The 17155-nt window shown below is 31.3% G+C and overlaps 4 protein-coding genes across 4 annotated transcripts; 1 reads left to right on the forward strand and 3 right to left on the reverse strand.

Annotated features, from left to right (window-relative positions):
* Nucleotides 1-603: 603 nt before the first annotated feature.
* On the forward strand, nucleotides 604-5828 carry LOC146884541 (dihydroflavonol 4-reductase-like). The gene is made up of 6 exons (XM_028081375.2): nucleotides 604-815; nucleotides 2056-2225; nucleotides 2314-2508; nucleotides 4986-5145; nucleotides 5226-5418; nucleotides 5502-5828. Exons 1-6 carry the CDS (start codon nucleotides 698-700, stop codon nucleotides 5674-5676), a joined length of 1011 nt encoding a protein of 336 aa, XP_027937176.2. The 5' UTR covers nucleotides 604-697; the 3' UTR covers nucleotides 5677-5828.
* A 3485-nt stretch (nucleotides 5829-9313) lies between these two features.
* On the reverse strand, nucleotides 9314-11377 carry LOC114191919 (UPF0481 protein At3g47200-like). Its single transcript, XM_028081373.2, has 2 exons — nucleotides 10372-11377; nucleotides 9314-10153 (listed from the first exon to the last, which is right to left on the reverse strand). Exons 1-2 carry the CDS (start codon nucleotides 11178-11180, stop codon nucleotides 9613-9615), a joined length of 1350 nt encoding a protein of 449 aa, XP_027937174.2. The 5' UTR covers nucleotides 11181-11377; the 3' UTR covers nucleotides 9314-9612.
* A 445-nt stretch (nucleotides 11378-11822) lies between these two features.
* Nucleotides 11823-13870, reverse strand: LOC114189517 (UPF0481 protein At3g47200-like). Its single transcript, XM_028078106.2, has 2 exons — nucleotides 13035-13870; nucleotides 11823-12644 (listed from the first exon to the last, which is right to left on the reverse strand). The coding sequence occupies exons 1-2, from the start codon at nucleotides 13814-13816 to the stop codon at nucleotides 12098-12100; spliced, it is 1329 nt and encodes a 442-aa protein (XP_027933907.2). The 5' UTR covers nucleotides 13817-13870; the 3' UTR covers nucleotides 11823-12097.
* Nucleotides 13871-15517: 1647 nt separating this feature from the next.
* LOC114192673 (UPF0481 protein At3g47200-like) lies at nucleotides 15518-17155 on the reverse strand. The gene is made up of 2 exons (XM_028082451.2): nucleotides 16312-17155; nucleotides 15518-16220 (listed from the first exon to the last, which is right to left on the reverse strand). Exons 1-2 carry the CDS (start codon nucleotides 17103-17105, stop codon nucleotides 15686-15688), a joined length of 1329 nt encoding a protein of 442 aa, XP_027938252.1. The 5' UTR covers nucleotides 17106-17155; the 3' UTR covers nucleotides 15518-15685.

Below are 17155 nucleotides of genomic sequence, written 5' to 3' on the forward strand. Positions count from 1 at the left end.
CCACATCCAAATATTTGAATTTGAGTTTAAAAAAAGTTTAAATTTAAAAAAAAAAATCTAAACTAGTTCCGGAAAAAACCAAAAAATAGATTTAGATCCTGATCTACGTATATTAGATCTAGATTGGATCGTGCCCATCCACCACCAAACTTTTCCGAAAACCCACAAAGCTGCCCTAAAGTCCTTCTCGTGATAACGGCCACTGATAAAGTTTGTGAGCAGTTTAAGAGACACCACACAGGATAAAATTCACAACACAGTCCACTGAAGAGTCAATTTTGGCAACTCCTAATTTTATTTTATTGCAAATTTTCAAGGTCTATGTGGAGTGTTCTTCAAACATTTTTCATATATAAAAGTAAAATATCATCACAACCCATGAATTTGATTTGACATTTCCGCATCGACGTTCATGTTTTTGACGATAACATTACTTCCAACAACTCCATCAAAATATACTTCTTCCAACCTCATTTTTGAAATTTTCTTAGCAACCAGCGACCCATTGTGATATTTTATTGAATCATACCTCCACGAGATTTGAATAGTTTATTCTAGTTAGGTGAAACTCAGTATCACCTAACTATAAAACGTTCGAACACCACACCCCCCAACATGTCTTCCATTGCTTTCCCAATTCGTCAGCAACATTCGAAGAGGGAAGGTTTCATTCTACAGTTTTTGAGAAGCCGGAACAATGGATTCAGAATCCTCAACCGTTTGCGTTACAGGGGCTTCTGGTTTCATCGGATCATGGCTTGTCATGAGACTCATCCAGCGTGGCTATACGGTTCGAGCCACCGTTGTTGACCCAGGTTCGTTTCATCTCACTCTCTAAATTCATCTTTTTCACCTTCCAACATCAATATCATACCCTAAAATAGGTCTTTTTGTTTACCCTTTTGAATTTCTGGTTTCATTCTACTCTCAAGTTTATAAAGTTTTATCTGGGTATCCAAAAGTTAGTTCAAACCATGTCAACTGGATTATATGTGACAAATTGCAAGAGATGTTTATTTGAACTAAATTTTTTTAGTGGTGTTAGAAGTTGACAGAAAAGTTAATTAAAAAATATTTTTGGACTACTAACTTTGACAATTTTTTTTTTATAATATTAAACGGTATATTTTAAGTGATTTTCTATTTTTTTATTTTTTAATTTTTAATATTTTAATACTACTTAAAAAAAATTTATGTTGTAAGAAAAATTATCAAATAGTTAAAATATTATTATCCAAGTTAATTTAATCTGTACAGATACACTTTCGATTAATAATATTAAAGAAAAGTTCTGAAAGTTGTTGGGCAGACCACAATGAAGTAAAGAATTACGCAGAGAACAAAGTCTTATTGAAGCTATGAGTCTTATTATTGAGGATAAAGACAAGCTGGGCAAACTCTTAGAAAATTTTATAAGAGAAGAAAATTAATAAATGAAATAATTTTTTCTGGAGTTTTTTTGAATAAACTTATTTATAAAGACTTTCTCCAATTAGTTGCTTTCTACATACAATTTTAAGAGAAAAAGACAAAAATATTTTTTCATTTTTAACTAAAATAAGTTTTCATGTTATATTTTAAATTTCTTTATTAAATTTGTTGTGAAGATTAGAGGGAAAACATGTGAGAGGAATCTTTTGTTTTTGTTTTTTTCCATAATAGATACATGTCTATTATGGAATCACTTCGATCATCGTTAAATCATCAAATCACATTATTAAATAAAATTAAAATAGATAATTTAATAGTAATTAAAATAATGAATTAAAAGTAGATAAGAAAAAGTAGAATAAAGGGTAAAGACTCTATATTTTTGATTTTTTATTAAATTTGTTGAGAAGATTAGATGGAAAACATGTGAGAGGAATCTTTTGTTTTTGGTTTTTTCTATAATGGATACATGTGTCTACTTATCATTAAAGGTAAGAAAGAAAAAAAAATGAGTACGAAATGGAATTGTGACCATTACTAAGTATAAAATACTATTCAAAACTTCTTTCAGTAAAGAAATAAAAAATGTTCATAGCTCTATTATTATGCATGTGCACCCTGCAGATAACATGAAGAAGGTGAAGCCCTTGCTGGACATACCAGGTGCAGAGAGCAAGCTTTCACTGTGGAAGGCTAACCTTGCAGAAGAGGGAAGCTTTGATGAAGCCATTAAAGGTTGCATTGGAGTTTTCCATGTGGCCACACCCATTGATTTTGAGTCCAAAGATCCTGAGGTTCACTCATCATTATGTCAATTTCAAATTTATAAGATGATTCTCTGCTGAGAATGAATCATAATTATAATGTGGTTTGGAATTGCAGAATGAAGTGATAAAGCCTGCAATAAGGGGAGTGATAGATATCATGAAAGCTTGCTTGAAGGCAAAAAGTGTGAGAAGACTAATTTACACATCCTCAGCCATAACCACACATATTACTAATCACCATAAGTCTTTGTATGATGAGACCTGTTGGACTGATGTTGAGTTATGCAGAAGAGAAAAGATGCCTGGTTGGGTTAGTACTTTTTCTCCCTCACACCTTCATTGTCTTTCATTACCCAATTTCATAATTATGTTTATGCTAAAACATTCATTCAATTGGCATTAACCCACTACTTATGTCATTATCACTATCGCAAAAAGAGCATTTAACTTAGCCCAATAATATAGTATGTTTTTTTAAGAAAAACGAAATCTTTAAAAATATGATGGTATTTTTTAAATTATTAGCAAAATATAGGCATCGATTATGGAATAACTAAAACTTATACTTTAACTGTTTGAGTATAGGTTTCAGTTCTTTGAGTAAATCGAAACCTACTCAAATAGTCGAAGTATAGGCTTCGATTATTCCAAAACCGATGTCTACACCTTATCAATAATTTTAAAAATGTTACTGCTTTTGAAAAATGATTACTTTGAGTCTCAAAGTATAGGTTTTAGTTATTTGTAGAACCGAAGCCTACATTGTAACTGTCTGAGAATAGGTTTCAGTTCACTCAAAGAACCGAAGCCTATTCCTTAAAATATAGGCTTTGGTTATCTATTAGAACTAGTGTTTGTCCATTTAGTTTTGTTAGCAAATCAAGCTTTTTGTTGAATAATTTGATTCACTTTTCCTGTGTATTTCATGTAAACAAGACATTACTTTATATGAATTACATTAGGCTTTTTATTTCATCTTCAAGCTATAATGTCTGCCAATTATTACAAAATATGACACTATAATGACCATTAACAACTAAAACATAACACATTAAACTCTTGACTTTTGCTTTACTAAAACATGAAAAAAAAAATAATTGCTCAACCGTGACATTTAAGTTTACCTAACAAAACTCTCCTATAAATGCTTCTTCCATCCTCATCCCAATCAACTTCTTGCAATTATTGAATAACATAATTGGCAATGACTTTGTAAACATGTCTGCAACTTGTTCTCTGCTTCCTATGTGCACTACTTCCACATTGTCTTCCTTTACCCGTTCTCAGAAGAAATGAAAATGCACATGAATGTGTTTGCTCCTCTCATATAGTTGACCGAGTTCTTTACTAACTCAATGACTAATTTTTTATCTACTTGAACTACGGTCCCATTTTCTTGTTTATGCTCCAATTTGCTTAGAAGATTTCTAAGCAATACTGAATGACAGACACTCAATGGTGCTGCTACATACTCGGCTTTTACACGTTGACAATGTCACTATGTGTTGCTTCTTTAAGGACCCCTCGGCTTCTTCCTCTACTTCAAGTGTTTTGAGTGTAAGGTGCCTTCTCTTCCTTGATTGTTGCTTTTGTTTGGAGCTCATGTTTAAGCGACTCCACCTTCTTCTTCTTTTGCTACACGTGCGCCTCAAATGACTTGATAAGCTCTTCAACTGTGAGCGTTGTTAGGTTCTTGGACTCCTCAATCGCACATACCACATTTTGTTGGTCAACTCCTCAATCTTTCATTCTCATGCTCTTTAACTCTTCTTTGAGTGTTTGAAGCCTCATCTGCTTCACTCAATCATCCCCTTATATGCCTTCTTCAGAATGTCCCAAGCTTCTTTTAAAGATTTTGCGCCTGCAATCTTTTCAAAGCTGGACTCGTTAATAGCTTAGTACAAGATGTACAAAGTTGTCACGTCCTTCGTACGCACTTTTTGTAATGCATGATCTGAGCATTCAATGAAGTCGTGGCGTTTTCTAGTTCTGCATGACCATTTTCCATCACTTCCCAATTTTTCTTAGAGTCAAAGAGAGCTTTCATCTTGAGGCAAGAGCACACTACTTATAAGATCGACCATCTCTCATTCTCTTTTTTCTCACTCAAGCACTCAAACTAACTAACTCTTTATATCACTTTGTTATCAAATCAAACTTTTTGGTGAATAATTTGATTCACTTTTCTTGTATATTTCATGTAAACAAGGCATTACAAGGATTTATATTTGACTTTTCATCTCCAAATCATAATGTCTTCCAATTATTAGAAAACATGTCACTATAATAGCCATTAACAACCAAAAACACACTAAACTTGCTCTCCTAAAATATTAAAAAATAATTGCTCATAAAATTTGCACAGTTTTCTAGTTTTAAATATTTATGAATTATTTTGGAATTCGATTGACTTACCAACCAGAATTTTTTCTTGAAATATAAACTTCGGTTGGGAACAAAAGCCTAAACTCTTTTTTTTATTATGTCTGTATATACTCCGATTTTTCAACCAGAATATACCATCGAAAAAAAAATCGAAAGCAAATATCTCTACACTATAGTATATAACATCCATGTGAATAATCATTATTTCTCAATGGAATCTTTACCTATGTTGTTAGGAATTCGATTTATTTTGGTAATCTAGTGTTAAAGAAATAATCTAAAGTAAGAGACATCTTTATAGAGATATGTAATTAATAATTTATAGACATGTAATTAATAAAGAATTTTCTATTTGCTATAAAAAATCATGTTTTTTTTTTTTTTAACTTGGTTTGAATGTAGATGTATTTCGTATCGAAAACTCTGGCAGAGCAAGAAGCATGGAAATTTGCGAAAGAGAATGGATTGGACTTCATCACTATCCTTCCAACTCTTGTTGTCGGCGCCTTTCTGCCTCCATCAATGCCATCTAGCATAATCACAGCACTTTCCCCTATCATAAGTAAATTTACAAAATTTTCAAACTTCTTCTTTTTTATTTCTTTATTCAAATTTATTGAAGAATTAATTATATATATGAAGGAAAAGAGGAGCATTATTCGATTATAAGACAGGGTAAACTGGTGCACATAGAAGATATTTGTCTTGCTCACATATTTCTATTCGAAGAGCCAAAAGCTGAAGGAAGATACATCTGCAATGCATGTGACGTTACTATTCCTGAGATTGCACAATTAATTAACAAAAAATATCCAGAGTATAAGGTTCCCACTGAGTAAGTCTCTCACCAAATTTAAATATCATATTTATAATATAAGGTTTTCATATAGATGATATGTTCCATTTATGGATTTTTAGGTTTGAGAAGATTCCAGAGGCATTGGAACCTGTAAGATTATCTTCGAAGAAACTGAGAGACCTGGGATTCGAATTCAAATACAGCTTGGAGGATATGTATACTGAAGCAATTGATGCATGCAGAGAAAAAGGGCTTCTTCCTAAAACTGCTGAAACACCATCACATGCTACTTAATTAATAAATAAAAATAAATAAATAAATAAATAGGTTTTTATATTTTTCGGATTCTTCAATTGATTCTTCTGTTGTGAATTGGAAGTGAGAATTGTATGATATTAATATTCTCAAATCTTGTTAATTCCTCGCATAAGATTTTGTTTTTCTTACCTATATGCAATTATCCGAGGCTATTATAAAATTATAATTCATCATTTAACGTCGTGATATTTATATATATAGCATCAAATTTATAAAATAGTAACTGTTCACAGAATATGTGCATGCCAAAACTACTATAGTATAGTATTTTTTGGTTTCTTACACATCCCAAACCTTTTTCTTTACCTTCTTCCTTCCTTAGACAACTCCTTTTCATATTCTCTTCTATTTCTAAACACTTTTAGACATTTCAATAATGTACTTAGATATTATAATTTGACATTTGAATTTCCATCTTCAAACAGTCATAATTGAGTTTCAACCTTTTTTAGCAAAGGGAACTCAGGTTAAATTTCATTTATATTACTCTCAAATTGATTTAACTTCATTTACTTTCTTGTATATGTACTCCTAGAATTTTGTATATGTACTCCTAGAATTTTTTATGTTTTATGGAAATTTTTTTACAGATTTGTTATAAAATTTTACAAGAAAATATTTTCTTTTTTGTTTTTTTTTAAATTATAATTTATAAATATTTTTTTCGTGGATAATTATTTTTTATAAAATTATAAAATTTTGTAATCATCTTTTACAAAATTTTTTATAAAATATATCTTACAAAAAAATTGACAACAATTTCTTGTAAAATTATTTTTCATAAAATAATTTGTAAGTATTACTAGGAAAAAACAATCAAAACAAAATTGATAGTAAATATGTATTTTTATAGTTATATTATAACAATGGACAAAAACGAGTTTCACTATCTCATATCTATCCTCAGAGAAAAAATTCATTCATTTATCCGAATCTAACAGGTATCAAATTTTTGTGTCATCTTCATCTTCACCGGGTAACGGATTTTTACTCGTACCTATACCCATTTTCTTACTGTTTCAATGCCAATTAATTAATTTTTATAAAATAATAAAAACAAATATTAAAAGTATATTTAAAAAATGTAAAATGAAAACAAATATTCCAATTAAAAAATATTTTAAATGTATGTTAACTACAATTTTTGAAATTCTAATAAAATCTTTATATATATATATATATATACTAATAAAAGTTATAATATATTACTTGATCAAAATCACACAAACAAAAAATATTACAAAATATTTTAAATGTCCACTAAATACAATTTTTTAAATTCTAATGAAATCTCTTTTTTTATAAACTAATAAAAGTTATAATATATCATTTGATCAAAATCACATAAAGAACAAAGATTAAACTAATAATAATATAATTTTAAAATTTTAACATAAATATTTCATCTTTTGAACTTTAACATATGTTGGATGGTGATAAAAAATATTCATGGTAATTACATTAAATTATTATATTATAGTAACTAAAATTTATTTATGCAATTATAGTGATAAAATTACATGAATGATAATGAGTTAGAAAAAAAATATGAAATATATCAAAATAGTATTCTACATGATAAAAATAAATAAAAAATTAAAATATTAAAAATTATCAAATATATATCTAAAAAATATTTTGAGAGACCATTGAATGAAATCATAAACAAACGTATAATTTAGGATATGATTAGATGAAAAATACCTTAGAGATTTGAGAAAACTTTCCAAATATTGACCTAGTTGATGGTTGAGAGATAACAAAAATTGTTTTAGCGAAATAAAAATTGTTTTAACGAAACAAAAGAGTTCTTCAAATGAAACAAAAAGTAATAATAATAGAATAAAGAAGATAATTTTTTATATTATCTAGTAAATGAAATGTTTATACTATTGAACACTTAAATTGAGAGTGTTAAACATTCTCATTTGAAAATAAAATATGAAATATATACAAATATTAAAAAAGAGTAGAAAAAGAATTAGAAAAAATATCTTGGAAATACAAATAAATTTCTTGACAAACCAAACAACTAAAAAAAATTGAAAACATGTATTATATATATATATATATATATATATATATATATATATATAAGATTACTTAATATATTATGAGTATTTTAATAATTTAAAAGGTTCAAGAAATAATGTATATAAATAACATAATTTTATAATAAATTTGTTGGGAATAGTCCAAATATAAGTTAAAGTTACACATTAGATGGAATATATAAAGTTAAACACTATATTAAATGAAAGATTCATAATTTTATTAATTTAAAATTTTGAGTTAAAAATAATGTCAAATTATCTTATATATATAAAAATAATATCATATATATATATATATATATATATATATATATATATAATTACAATCTCTTAATAACTACAATTCCATATGAAAACAATATATAATTTCGTTAAAGTTCGAGGGGATGGTTAAAAAAATTATTTTATAAGGTAAAACACAAATGTAAAACAAAATATTGAAAACATTGTGAATTAAAAGAAAAGGATAAAGAAAAGAAAACTTATAGAAGAAACTATCAAATAAAAGAAAGAAAGTAACTACTCTGTATTTTATGTATAATTAAACTATAAATATTATAATGTTTGATTAATCAAACTTTCTTTCTTACAATATTACTTTAATACGATGTACAATAGATAATATATATTAATTAAATGATCTTATACTCATATATTGATCCATTCGTGACGAAATCAGTTGGCAATTAATTTTTTTAAAACCTATTGGTAAATTTCTTGACAAGTAGTTTGTTTTCTTAAAATTTATTAGTAAATATATTTGTAACTAAATCTTTTAAAATTCGTGGATAAATCTAACGAGTTTGTTATTATCTTATAGTAAATCCATCATAATCTATAGTTTTTATTATTGATAAAATTTTCCATCGTAGATTTGTCGGTAAAAAAACATTTCCTATAAAATATCTAACAATTTTTTTATAAAATAAATGAAGATGTGGCAGAAGAAAAGAATAAAAGAAGAAATAAGAAGAAGGAATCTAAGGCGGCAGGCATGGCAACAGAGACGTTGACAGAAAAGGAGGAAGAATAAGAAAAATAATGAAAAAAAAAAGGGATGAAGAAGAAAATCCGATCATGATATTTATTGATAAATTTTATCAACAACCAAAATTTATCAATGATTACCGATAAATAATAAATGAATATTTATCAATAGATTTGTAGATTTGTCTTCATCGATAGTTGGTCATGAATTTTTTTATTCATCAACAAAATTTACATACAGATATTTAGTTATCAATATTTTGTTAGTAAATTTATTGACAAAATTGTATGATTATCAATTTTATTTTGGTTTCAACTATTTTAGCAAAGGCGAGGGAGGTTAAATTTCATTTATATTACTCTAAAATGGATTTAATTTTATTTACGACTTGTGGTCAGTTTTATATATTGTTATCCTAAGGGGAAAACATGAATGTAAAACAAAAGAATAAAAACAAAGTAAATCAAAAGAAAAGGGAGAAAGAAAACTTATAGAAGAAAGTATCAAATAAAGTAAAAGAAAAAAAGTAACCACATCTACTTTTTACAATTAAACTACAAATGTCATAATGTTTGACTAATCAAACTTTCTTTCTTACAACATCACTTTAATAAATACAATTATATAAAATAAAAAACAATACACATTTAAAATTTCATTCGTAAAAACTATAACATGACATAATAAAAAAAGACGAATACAAATATACAAAACTAGTTTTAATTATGAGGTTACATCAACAACAACAACAACAAATTGAACAAGTTTTTTATCCATAAAGTTCTAATAATACAAAATACCATAGACAAATTGGGAAGAAAATAGTATATATGTAAATACCTTAAAGTGCAGTGGTTTGAAAGTGTGAAGCTATTTTGGTGGGTGAAGGGTACACCAGGTTTGGATAAAAGTGAGGATAAGACCCAGAAGTGCAGCAAATAAGGCAATGATGGTCCAAGGGTTGCTGAAGTAGGTGTTATAGGCAAGGGCAATCCAAGTTGGCAAAGATTTATGCCGATAATGCTTCTCAATTTGAAACATGACATGAGCATACTTCTTCATGTTAGGCACCAAGTTACTGTTTATGGTAGTGAAGAGGTTCATAACATCTTTGTCACTCCCTAGAGAGTTAATCAGAACTCCTGCTGATCTCAGCGCTTTCACATCATCAGGGGTGTCTATGAAGGAGTTCAAGAACGATATGTGATTACAAAATTCGAAATTCGCGAAATCTGGACACGTCTCGTACGCTATTAAGTTCAGTGTAAAACTAGCTGTGTTCTCATCCACAATCATCTCCGGGAGCGTCAATTCCGAACGGAACCTTCCAAGGGAGAAAGTTACGTCTTTTACGTTACGTGTCTTGCTCGCTTTCACTTCAACCCCTGCCGCTTTCAACTCCGTTATGTTTCTGTACGCCACAATCAAATTGTTAGGTTTAATAAAGAGATTCAATATTAATAAGATTTGAGTCCAAGTAAGATAGTTACATTATTTTCAACTTAAAACTTAAATAATAAATTTATGATTTTTTATCATCATATAACACTAATTTATTTTATTTTTAATCGATCTGAGACTTAAACTCATTCTCAAAACAAACAGATTAGTTTTAAAATAACTCGATACCTATATGTTATCCAGAATTCTTCAGTTGAATTGTAGTACTGTGTCTTTTGTGGAGGGATGTCTTCAGTTTTAACATATGTTGTATATTTTGGAGGGCTGTCATACAAGATCATGGAGCGGTGAAGATCGAGAAGATGAGTGGGTGCTTCGAATTCGATCCTCTCTTTATTTGCAGTGGCCCATTCATAAAGCATAAGAAATTGTTTCATGGTTTGGATCAACTCCATGTTGGTTCCTCTCCATAAAAGTTTGAGCAATGGGTACGGAAGCTGGTTCTCCAACAACAGAACATCCTGCAACACCGGACTCAGTTGCTCATCCTTCACATTCATTTTCTCTGGTCGCTCAGGTTGCGCGTATTCCAGGATTCGTAGCAGGGTACAACCATCCACCAACAGCGTCCAGCTTATCATTTCCTCCAAGCTGTTGAACCCTTGCTCGGAATAGTTCCAAAAAAGATGGTTTCCGGTGAAAAGATCCGGCGCAAACAGCTCTTTCAGAGCTTCAACATTTTGTGCAATCTCTCGGAGCAGAAACTCCGGGGTTTTGTCGGTGGAGCTGAGGTACATTGATGCCCACATTTGCTTGTACTCTTCTCCTAGCTGCAGTTTGGGAGCACCGTAATGGATGGGACCCAGAGACATGAGCTTTGGCGTGAAGTGCTTCTCGTAATGCATTCTTCCATCTCCCACAAGATGAGGTGCTACGCGTTGTATCTTAGCCTTCGAACCTATTTCTGATCTTTCGTAGGCGTTTCTGAGCCGCGCCAACCTCTCTTCAGTGCTTACTTTTTCTGACATCTTAGCCATTCAGGGATTGATCAATTTGATGTAATTATAATATAAGAAACTTTTGATTTGCTCACGCAATGAACTCATTGGTGTGTGTCTTTGTTGTGTGTGCTTGCGTCGGAATAAACTTTATTTCCTCTCATTGCACGCAACGAATAAAGATTTTCACTTTCATTGCTGTTCATCTCACGAGTCTCATTTTACCATTTTCTTCTTTCATAGTATTCTATCTCTTTATTGCTTCTCATTCTTAATGCACTTCTAACCCAATTATATTGATGAACACTTATGTGTAATACAGTTGGAGATAATCATTTAAAGATAACCATTTGAAAAGGCATTTGACATATTTGGTGAGAGAAAGAGTACTATCAATGTTGTTCTTAAAATACAAGATTCTATGTGTTGTTTTCTGAAGTTTGCAATGGTACAACATAGTCGATTATTAAATGAGATATATTGATTTTATTCAATCTTTAATATTCTTTCTATATAATTAATTTGGAAGTTTAAGGATTGAAACAAAATGTGAAACTAAAATTGAAGTGACAGGGTTCAATCTTTAATATTCTTTCTATATACGGGGTTTGCTGGAAACGGACTCCCTGCAGACACCTTAGCGTCTATTTTCTTCTCTTGGGTGAGTTTAAGTGGGACGTTATTCACATTTTTTTTCTTGCATAGACTTAAACAAGTAGTCAAAATTATAATCGAGTGGAATCATCACCTTACCTTTCGGTAAGACTCTACACGTATAATATATATATATATATATATATATATATATAACATTGATTTTATATAAATAAGATATTTGATATTATTTTTATTCCAAAATTTTAAAATAATGATGTTATGAATCTTTATTTTTATATAATATTTAATTTTGTATATTTTATTTTATGTAAAACTCTGACTCATGAGTATTTCCAACACTATTTTGGTGGGTGAAGGGTAGACCAGGTTTGGATAAAAGTGAGGAGAAGTCCGAGAAGTGCAGCAAGAAAGGCAAGGATGGCCCAAGGAGTGCTGAAATAGGTGTTATAGGCAAGTGCTATCCAAGTGGGCAAAGATTTATGCCGAAAATGCTTCTCAATCTGAACCATGACACCACCATATTTGTCCATGTTATTAGGGACCAAGTTACTGCTTATGGTAGTGAAGAGGTTCATAACATCTTGGTCACTCCCTAGAGTGTTAAGCAGAACTCGTGCTGATCTCAGGGCCTTCACATCGTCAGGGGTGTCTACCAGGGACTTCAAGAACGATATATAATCACGGATCGCATAGTCATTCTCAAAATCAGGACACATCTCATACGCTATTAAGTTCAGCGTAAAACCAGCTGTTGTCTCATCCACAATAATCTCAGGGAGCGTCAATTTGGAACGGAACCTTCCAAGGGAGAAAGATACGTCTTTTACGTCATATGTCTTTCTTGCTTTCACTTGAACCCCTGCTGCTTTCAACTCCGTTATGTTTCTGTATACCACCAACGAATCATGTCATATTAATATAATGTAAATTCTTGAACAAGGAATCTCCAAAACTTTAACCAATTTAGTTTTTTAATTTTAGAATTATGTGATTTTAGTCCTTTTAACCAATTTTTTTAAAATTTATTTAATGTTTCAGAGATGTTTCATGATAATATTTAAGTTAATTACAAAATTTGGTACTTTTGTTCGATGTTATTAAAAAATACATTTAAAATGTTAAATAAACTTAGCAAATTTTAGATAAAAGGACTAAATCTATGTCGTTCTAAAATGATTGGATCAAAATTTTGAAGAAGAAGAACTAATTCCAATTTTCACTATAAATATTTGAGAGACAAAAATATATTTAATCCAAAATAAAATATCTTCGTACCTATGTGTTATGAGGCACAAGTCTTCATTTGTAGTGTCATATTCTGTGTTTCGTAGACGGATGCCATGCTTATGATACAAGATGAGAGAGCGGTGAAGATGGAGAAGATGAGTAGGTGCTTCTAAACTCCCGTATCTACTTTGAACAAACCATGCAGCCCTCCCAACAAATTGTATCATGGTTTGGATCAACCTCACCTCGTTGGTTTCTCCCCATAGCAGTTTCAGCAATGGGTACGGAAGCTGGTTCTCCAACAACATAACATCCTGAAACACCAGCATCAGTCGCTCAAACTTAACATTCATTTCCTCTGGTCGCGAAAGGTTGAAATGTTCCAGTATTTGTAGCAGGGCACAGGCATCCACCAGCAGCGTCCAGCATATCATTTCCTCCATGCTGCTGAACCCTTGCTCGGAATACTTCAAAAACAGACGGTTTCCGGTGAAAAGATCCGGCGCAAATAACTCTTTCAGAGCTTCAACATTTTCTGCAATCTTTCCGAACAGAAACTGCGGCGTTTGGTCGGTGGATCTGAAGAACATTGCTGCCCACATTTTCTTGTACTCTTCTCCTAGCTGCAGTTTGGGAGCACCGTAATGGATGGGACCCAAAGACATGAGCTTTGGCGTGAAGTGCTTCTCGTAATGCATCCTTCCATCTCCCACAAGATGAGGTGCTACGCGTTGTATCTTAGCCTTCGAACCTATTTCTGATATTACGGAGGTGTTTTGGAGCTGTTCAAATCTCTCTTCAATGCTTACTTTTTTTGAATTCTCAGCCATTGAGGGATTGATCAGTTTGATGTAATAGTATAACAAACCTTTAATTTGCTTAAAAAATAAATTCATTGATCAGTGTTTCTGCTGTGTTTTCTAGCATCGGAATCAACTTTATGGCTTAATAAGGAAAGTATTTCGGACACAACGAATAAAGATATTTACTTTAATTGCTGTTAATTCTTCTTTTATAATTTTCTTTATAATACTTTGAGAAAGTTTGATAAAGTTTTTATTTTAATACACATCAAAATTTTCTTTTTTCTTTCTTATGTTACATCAAACAATTTTTTATCCATTAAGATAGCGTATTCATTATCAAAATTTGTTAAAAATGATTTTCCTTCGTCATATTATCTTTCCTTCACACCAGGTTTGAGCAATGGGTACGGAAGCTGGTTCTCCAACAACAGAACATCCTGCAACACCAGACTCAGTTGCTCATCCTTCACACTCATTTCCTCTGGTCGCTCAAGTTGCGCATGTTCCGGGATTCGTAGCACCGCACAACCATCCAAGAACATCGTCCAACTTATCATTTCGTCAAAGTTTTTCATCCATTTAAGTCAACAATATCTTTTTACATTTATTTTTTAATAATTATTTACTATTTTTAATTATATAAGTTCACAATTTCTTATTTTTAAATGTTAGAATATTGTTCAATAATATTTGAATAGTTTAAATATTTAAATAATTTTATTGTCAAGCTATATATATATGTTGATACTTTAATTGTTAACTATAATCTTTATAATAAATTACTCAAACAACCGTCTTGTAAACAAATTTTTCTTATTAGCATGACAAAAATGTATAGCTTTTTTATTTATATTTTGTTGAATAACATGACAGAAAATGTGTAATACCTATCATGTTTTTTTAGATTATATGGACACTTTCTTGGGAACAATTCATCATATATTTGTGGTGAGCATGATGATTGATTCTTGATTTTACTATGATTATATCATCTCATTGATTGTTTAAAAAATTATTTAAATATTTGAATACTTAAAAATAAATATATAAATAATTTTTTCCACTTAACCCACCAACTCATGGTGGACTGAACCAGTTTGGTTCACTCATTTTCAACCCGGCTCGTGGTGAGCCAACCTGTGTGAACTGGGTTAACTCACTTTGCATGTGTGTAGGGACCAAATAGTGGCAAAGTTTCAACCAGTGACCATTTTTAAATTAAGTTCAAACTTCAGGAACCAAAAACATAATTTTTCCAGTTTTTGTGAAAAGCGTCGGCCTAATTTTTTTTATAAAAAAAATTAAATAACATATGACACGCCGTTTGTTATTTCTAACACCAAAATAGAGACTGCCGATAAAAAAAAACACCAAAATAAAGACTAAAAACAATGATTTTGAAAGTATAAAAACCAAACAATAATCAAATTTCGATCATGGACCATTTTCAATTTTAGATCAAACTTAAAAGGACTAAAAACATGTTTTTTCCCAAAAATCTATTTCAGTATTTTATTTTAGGTACAATTAATATAAATATTTAGAATGTTTACATTATCACTTCAATCATGTACAATGAATAGTATATTTAATGATCTTACTTTTACATAATAAATTAAACTATATACAATAAAAAACAATAAATATATAAAATTTAATTTATAAAAATTTTTAATATGACATGATAAAATACGAATACATTTATTTACGTGGTTACATCATCCCAACAACAAATTCAACGACTTTTTTATTCATAAAGTTCTAATAAAACAAAATAGCAATACATTAATAAATCCGAAACAATCGCAGAGACAAACATTAAAAAAAAAAAAAGGCGAAATTATATGGGTAAAATTGTGGTTATGTAACATGAAAACAGTACTAGTAGTGTTGTTATTTCTTTGGGTGAACGGAGTACCAGGTTTGAATAAAAGTGAGGATAAGGCCTAGAGTTGCTGCAAGAAAGGCAATAGGGTTCCTGAAATAGGTGAGATAGGTAAGGGCTATCCAAGTGGGCAAGAACTTATGCCGATAATGCTTCTCGATTTGAAGCATGATACCACCATAGTTTCCCATGTTAGACACCAAGTCCCTGCTTAAGGTAGTGAAGAGATGGAGCACATCTTGGTCACTCCCTAATGCGTTCATCAGAACTCGTGCTGATCTCAGGGCCTTCACATCATTAGGGGTTTCTATGAGGGACTTCATGAAAGAGATATAATCACGGATCCCAGAGTCGTTATCAAAATCAGGACACATCTCATACGCTATCAAGTTCAGTGTAAAACTAGCTGTTGCGTCATCCACAACCATCTCTGGAAGTCTCAATATCGAAAAGAACCTGCCATGGGAGAAAGATACGTCTCTTGGACTACGTGTCTTGCTTAATTTCACTTCAACCCCGACCGCTTTCAACTCCATTATGTTTCTGTAGAGGGGCAACCACAAACAAATCCTATGATACAAATAAACATGTTATATATATGCTACTTGTAAACAGTTCTGAAATAACTTCATACCTATATGTCATCGAAAAGTCTTGAGTTGAAGTTTTAACATATGTGGTATGTTTTGGAGGGCTGTCATACAAGATGATAGAGCGCTTAAGATGGAGAAGATGAGTAGGTGCTTCCAACTCCATCCTCCTTTTATATCCATTTGCAGCGGCCCATTCATCGCACCTAATAAGAAACTTGTTCATGGTTTGGATCAACTCCACCTCGTTGGTTCCTCCCCCTAGCAGTTGCAGCAACGGGTACGGAAGCTGGTTCTCCAACAACAAAACATCCTGCACCACCAGAATCAGTTGCTCAACCTTAACATTCATTTCCTCTGGTCGCGAAAGGTTGGCGTGTTCCAGGATATGTAGCAGGGCACAGGCATCCACCAGCAGCGTCCAGCATATCATTTCCTCCATGCTGCTGAACAATTGGCCGGAATAGTTCCAAAACAGATGGTTGCCGGTGAATAGATCCGGCGCAAACAGCTCTTTCAGAGCTTCAAAATTTTCTGCAATCTTTCTGAACAGAAACTGCGGGCTTTGGTTGTTGGAGCTGATGAACTTTGATGCCCATATTTGCTTGTACTGTTCTCCTGCCTGCAGCTTGGGAGCACCGTAATGGATGGGACCCAAAGACACCAGCTTTGGAGTGAAATGCTTCTCATAATGCTCTTTTCCATCTCCCACAAGTTGATGAGCTACGCGTTGTATCTTAGGCTTCGAATCTACTTCTGGTCTTTCGGAGGCGATTTGGAGCTGCAAAAACCTCTCTTCAATGCTTAAGTTGGGGTTCTGAGCGATCGAGGAATTCATCAGTTTGATGTAATAATAATATCACAAACCTTTGATTTGCTTAAGCAATG

This window comes from Vigna unguiculata, chromosome 7 (genome assembly GCF_037176805.1).
Source record: "Vigna unguiculata cultivar grain cowpea cultivar isolate G323 ecotype 2 chromosome 7, ASM3717680v1, whole genome shotgun sequence".
Taxonomy (NCBI): domain Eukaryota; kingdom Viridiplantae; phylum Streptophyta; class Magnoliopsida; order Fabales; family Fabaceae; genus Vigna; species Vigna unguiculata.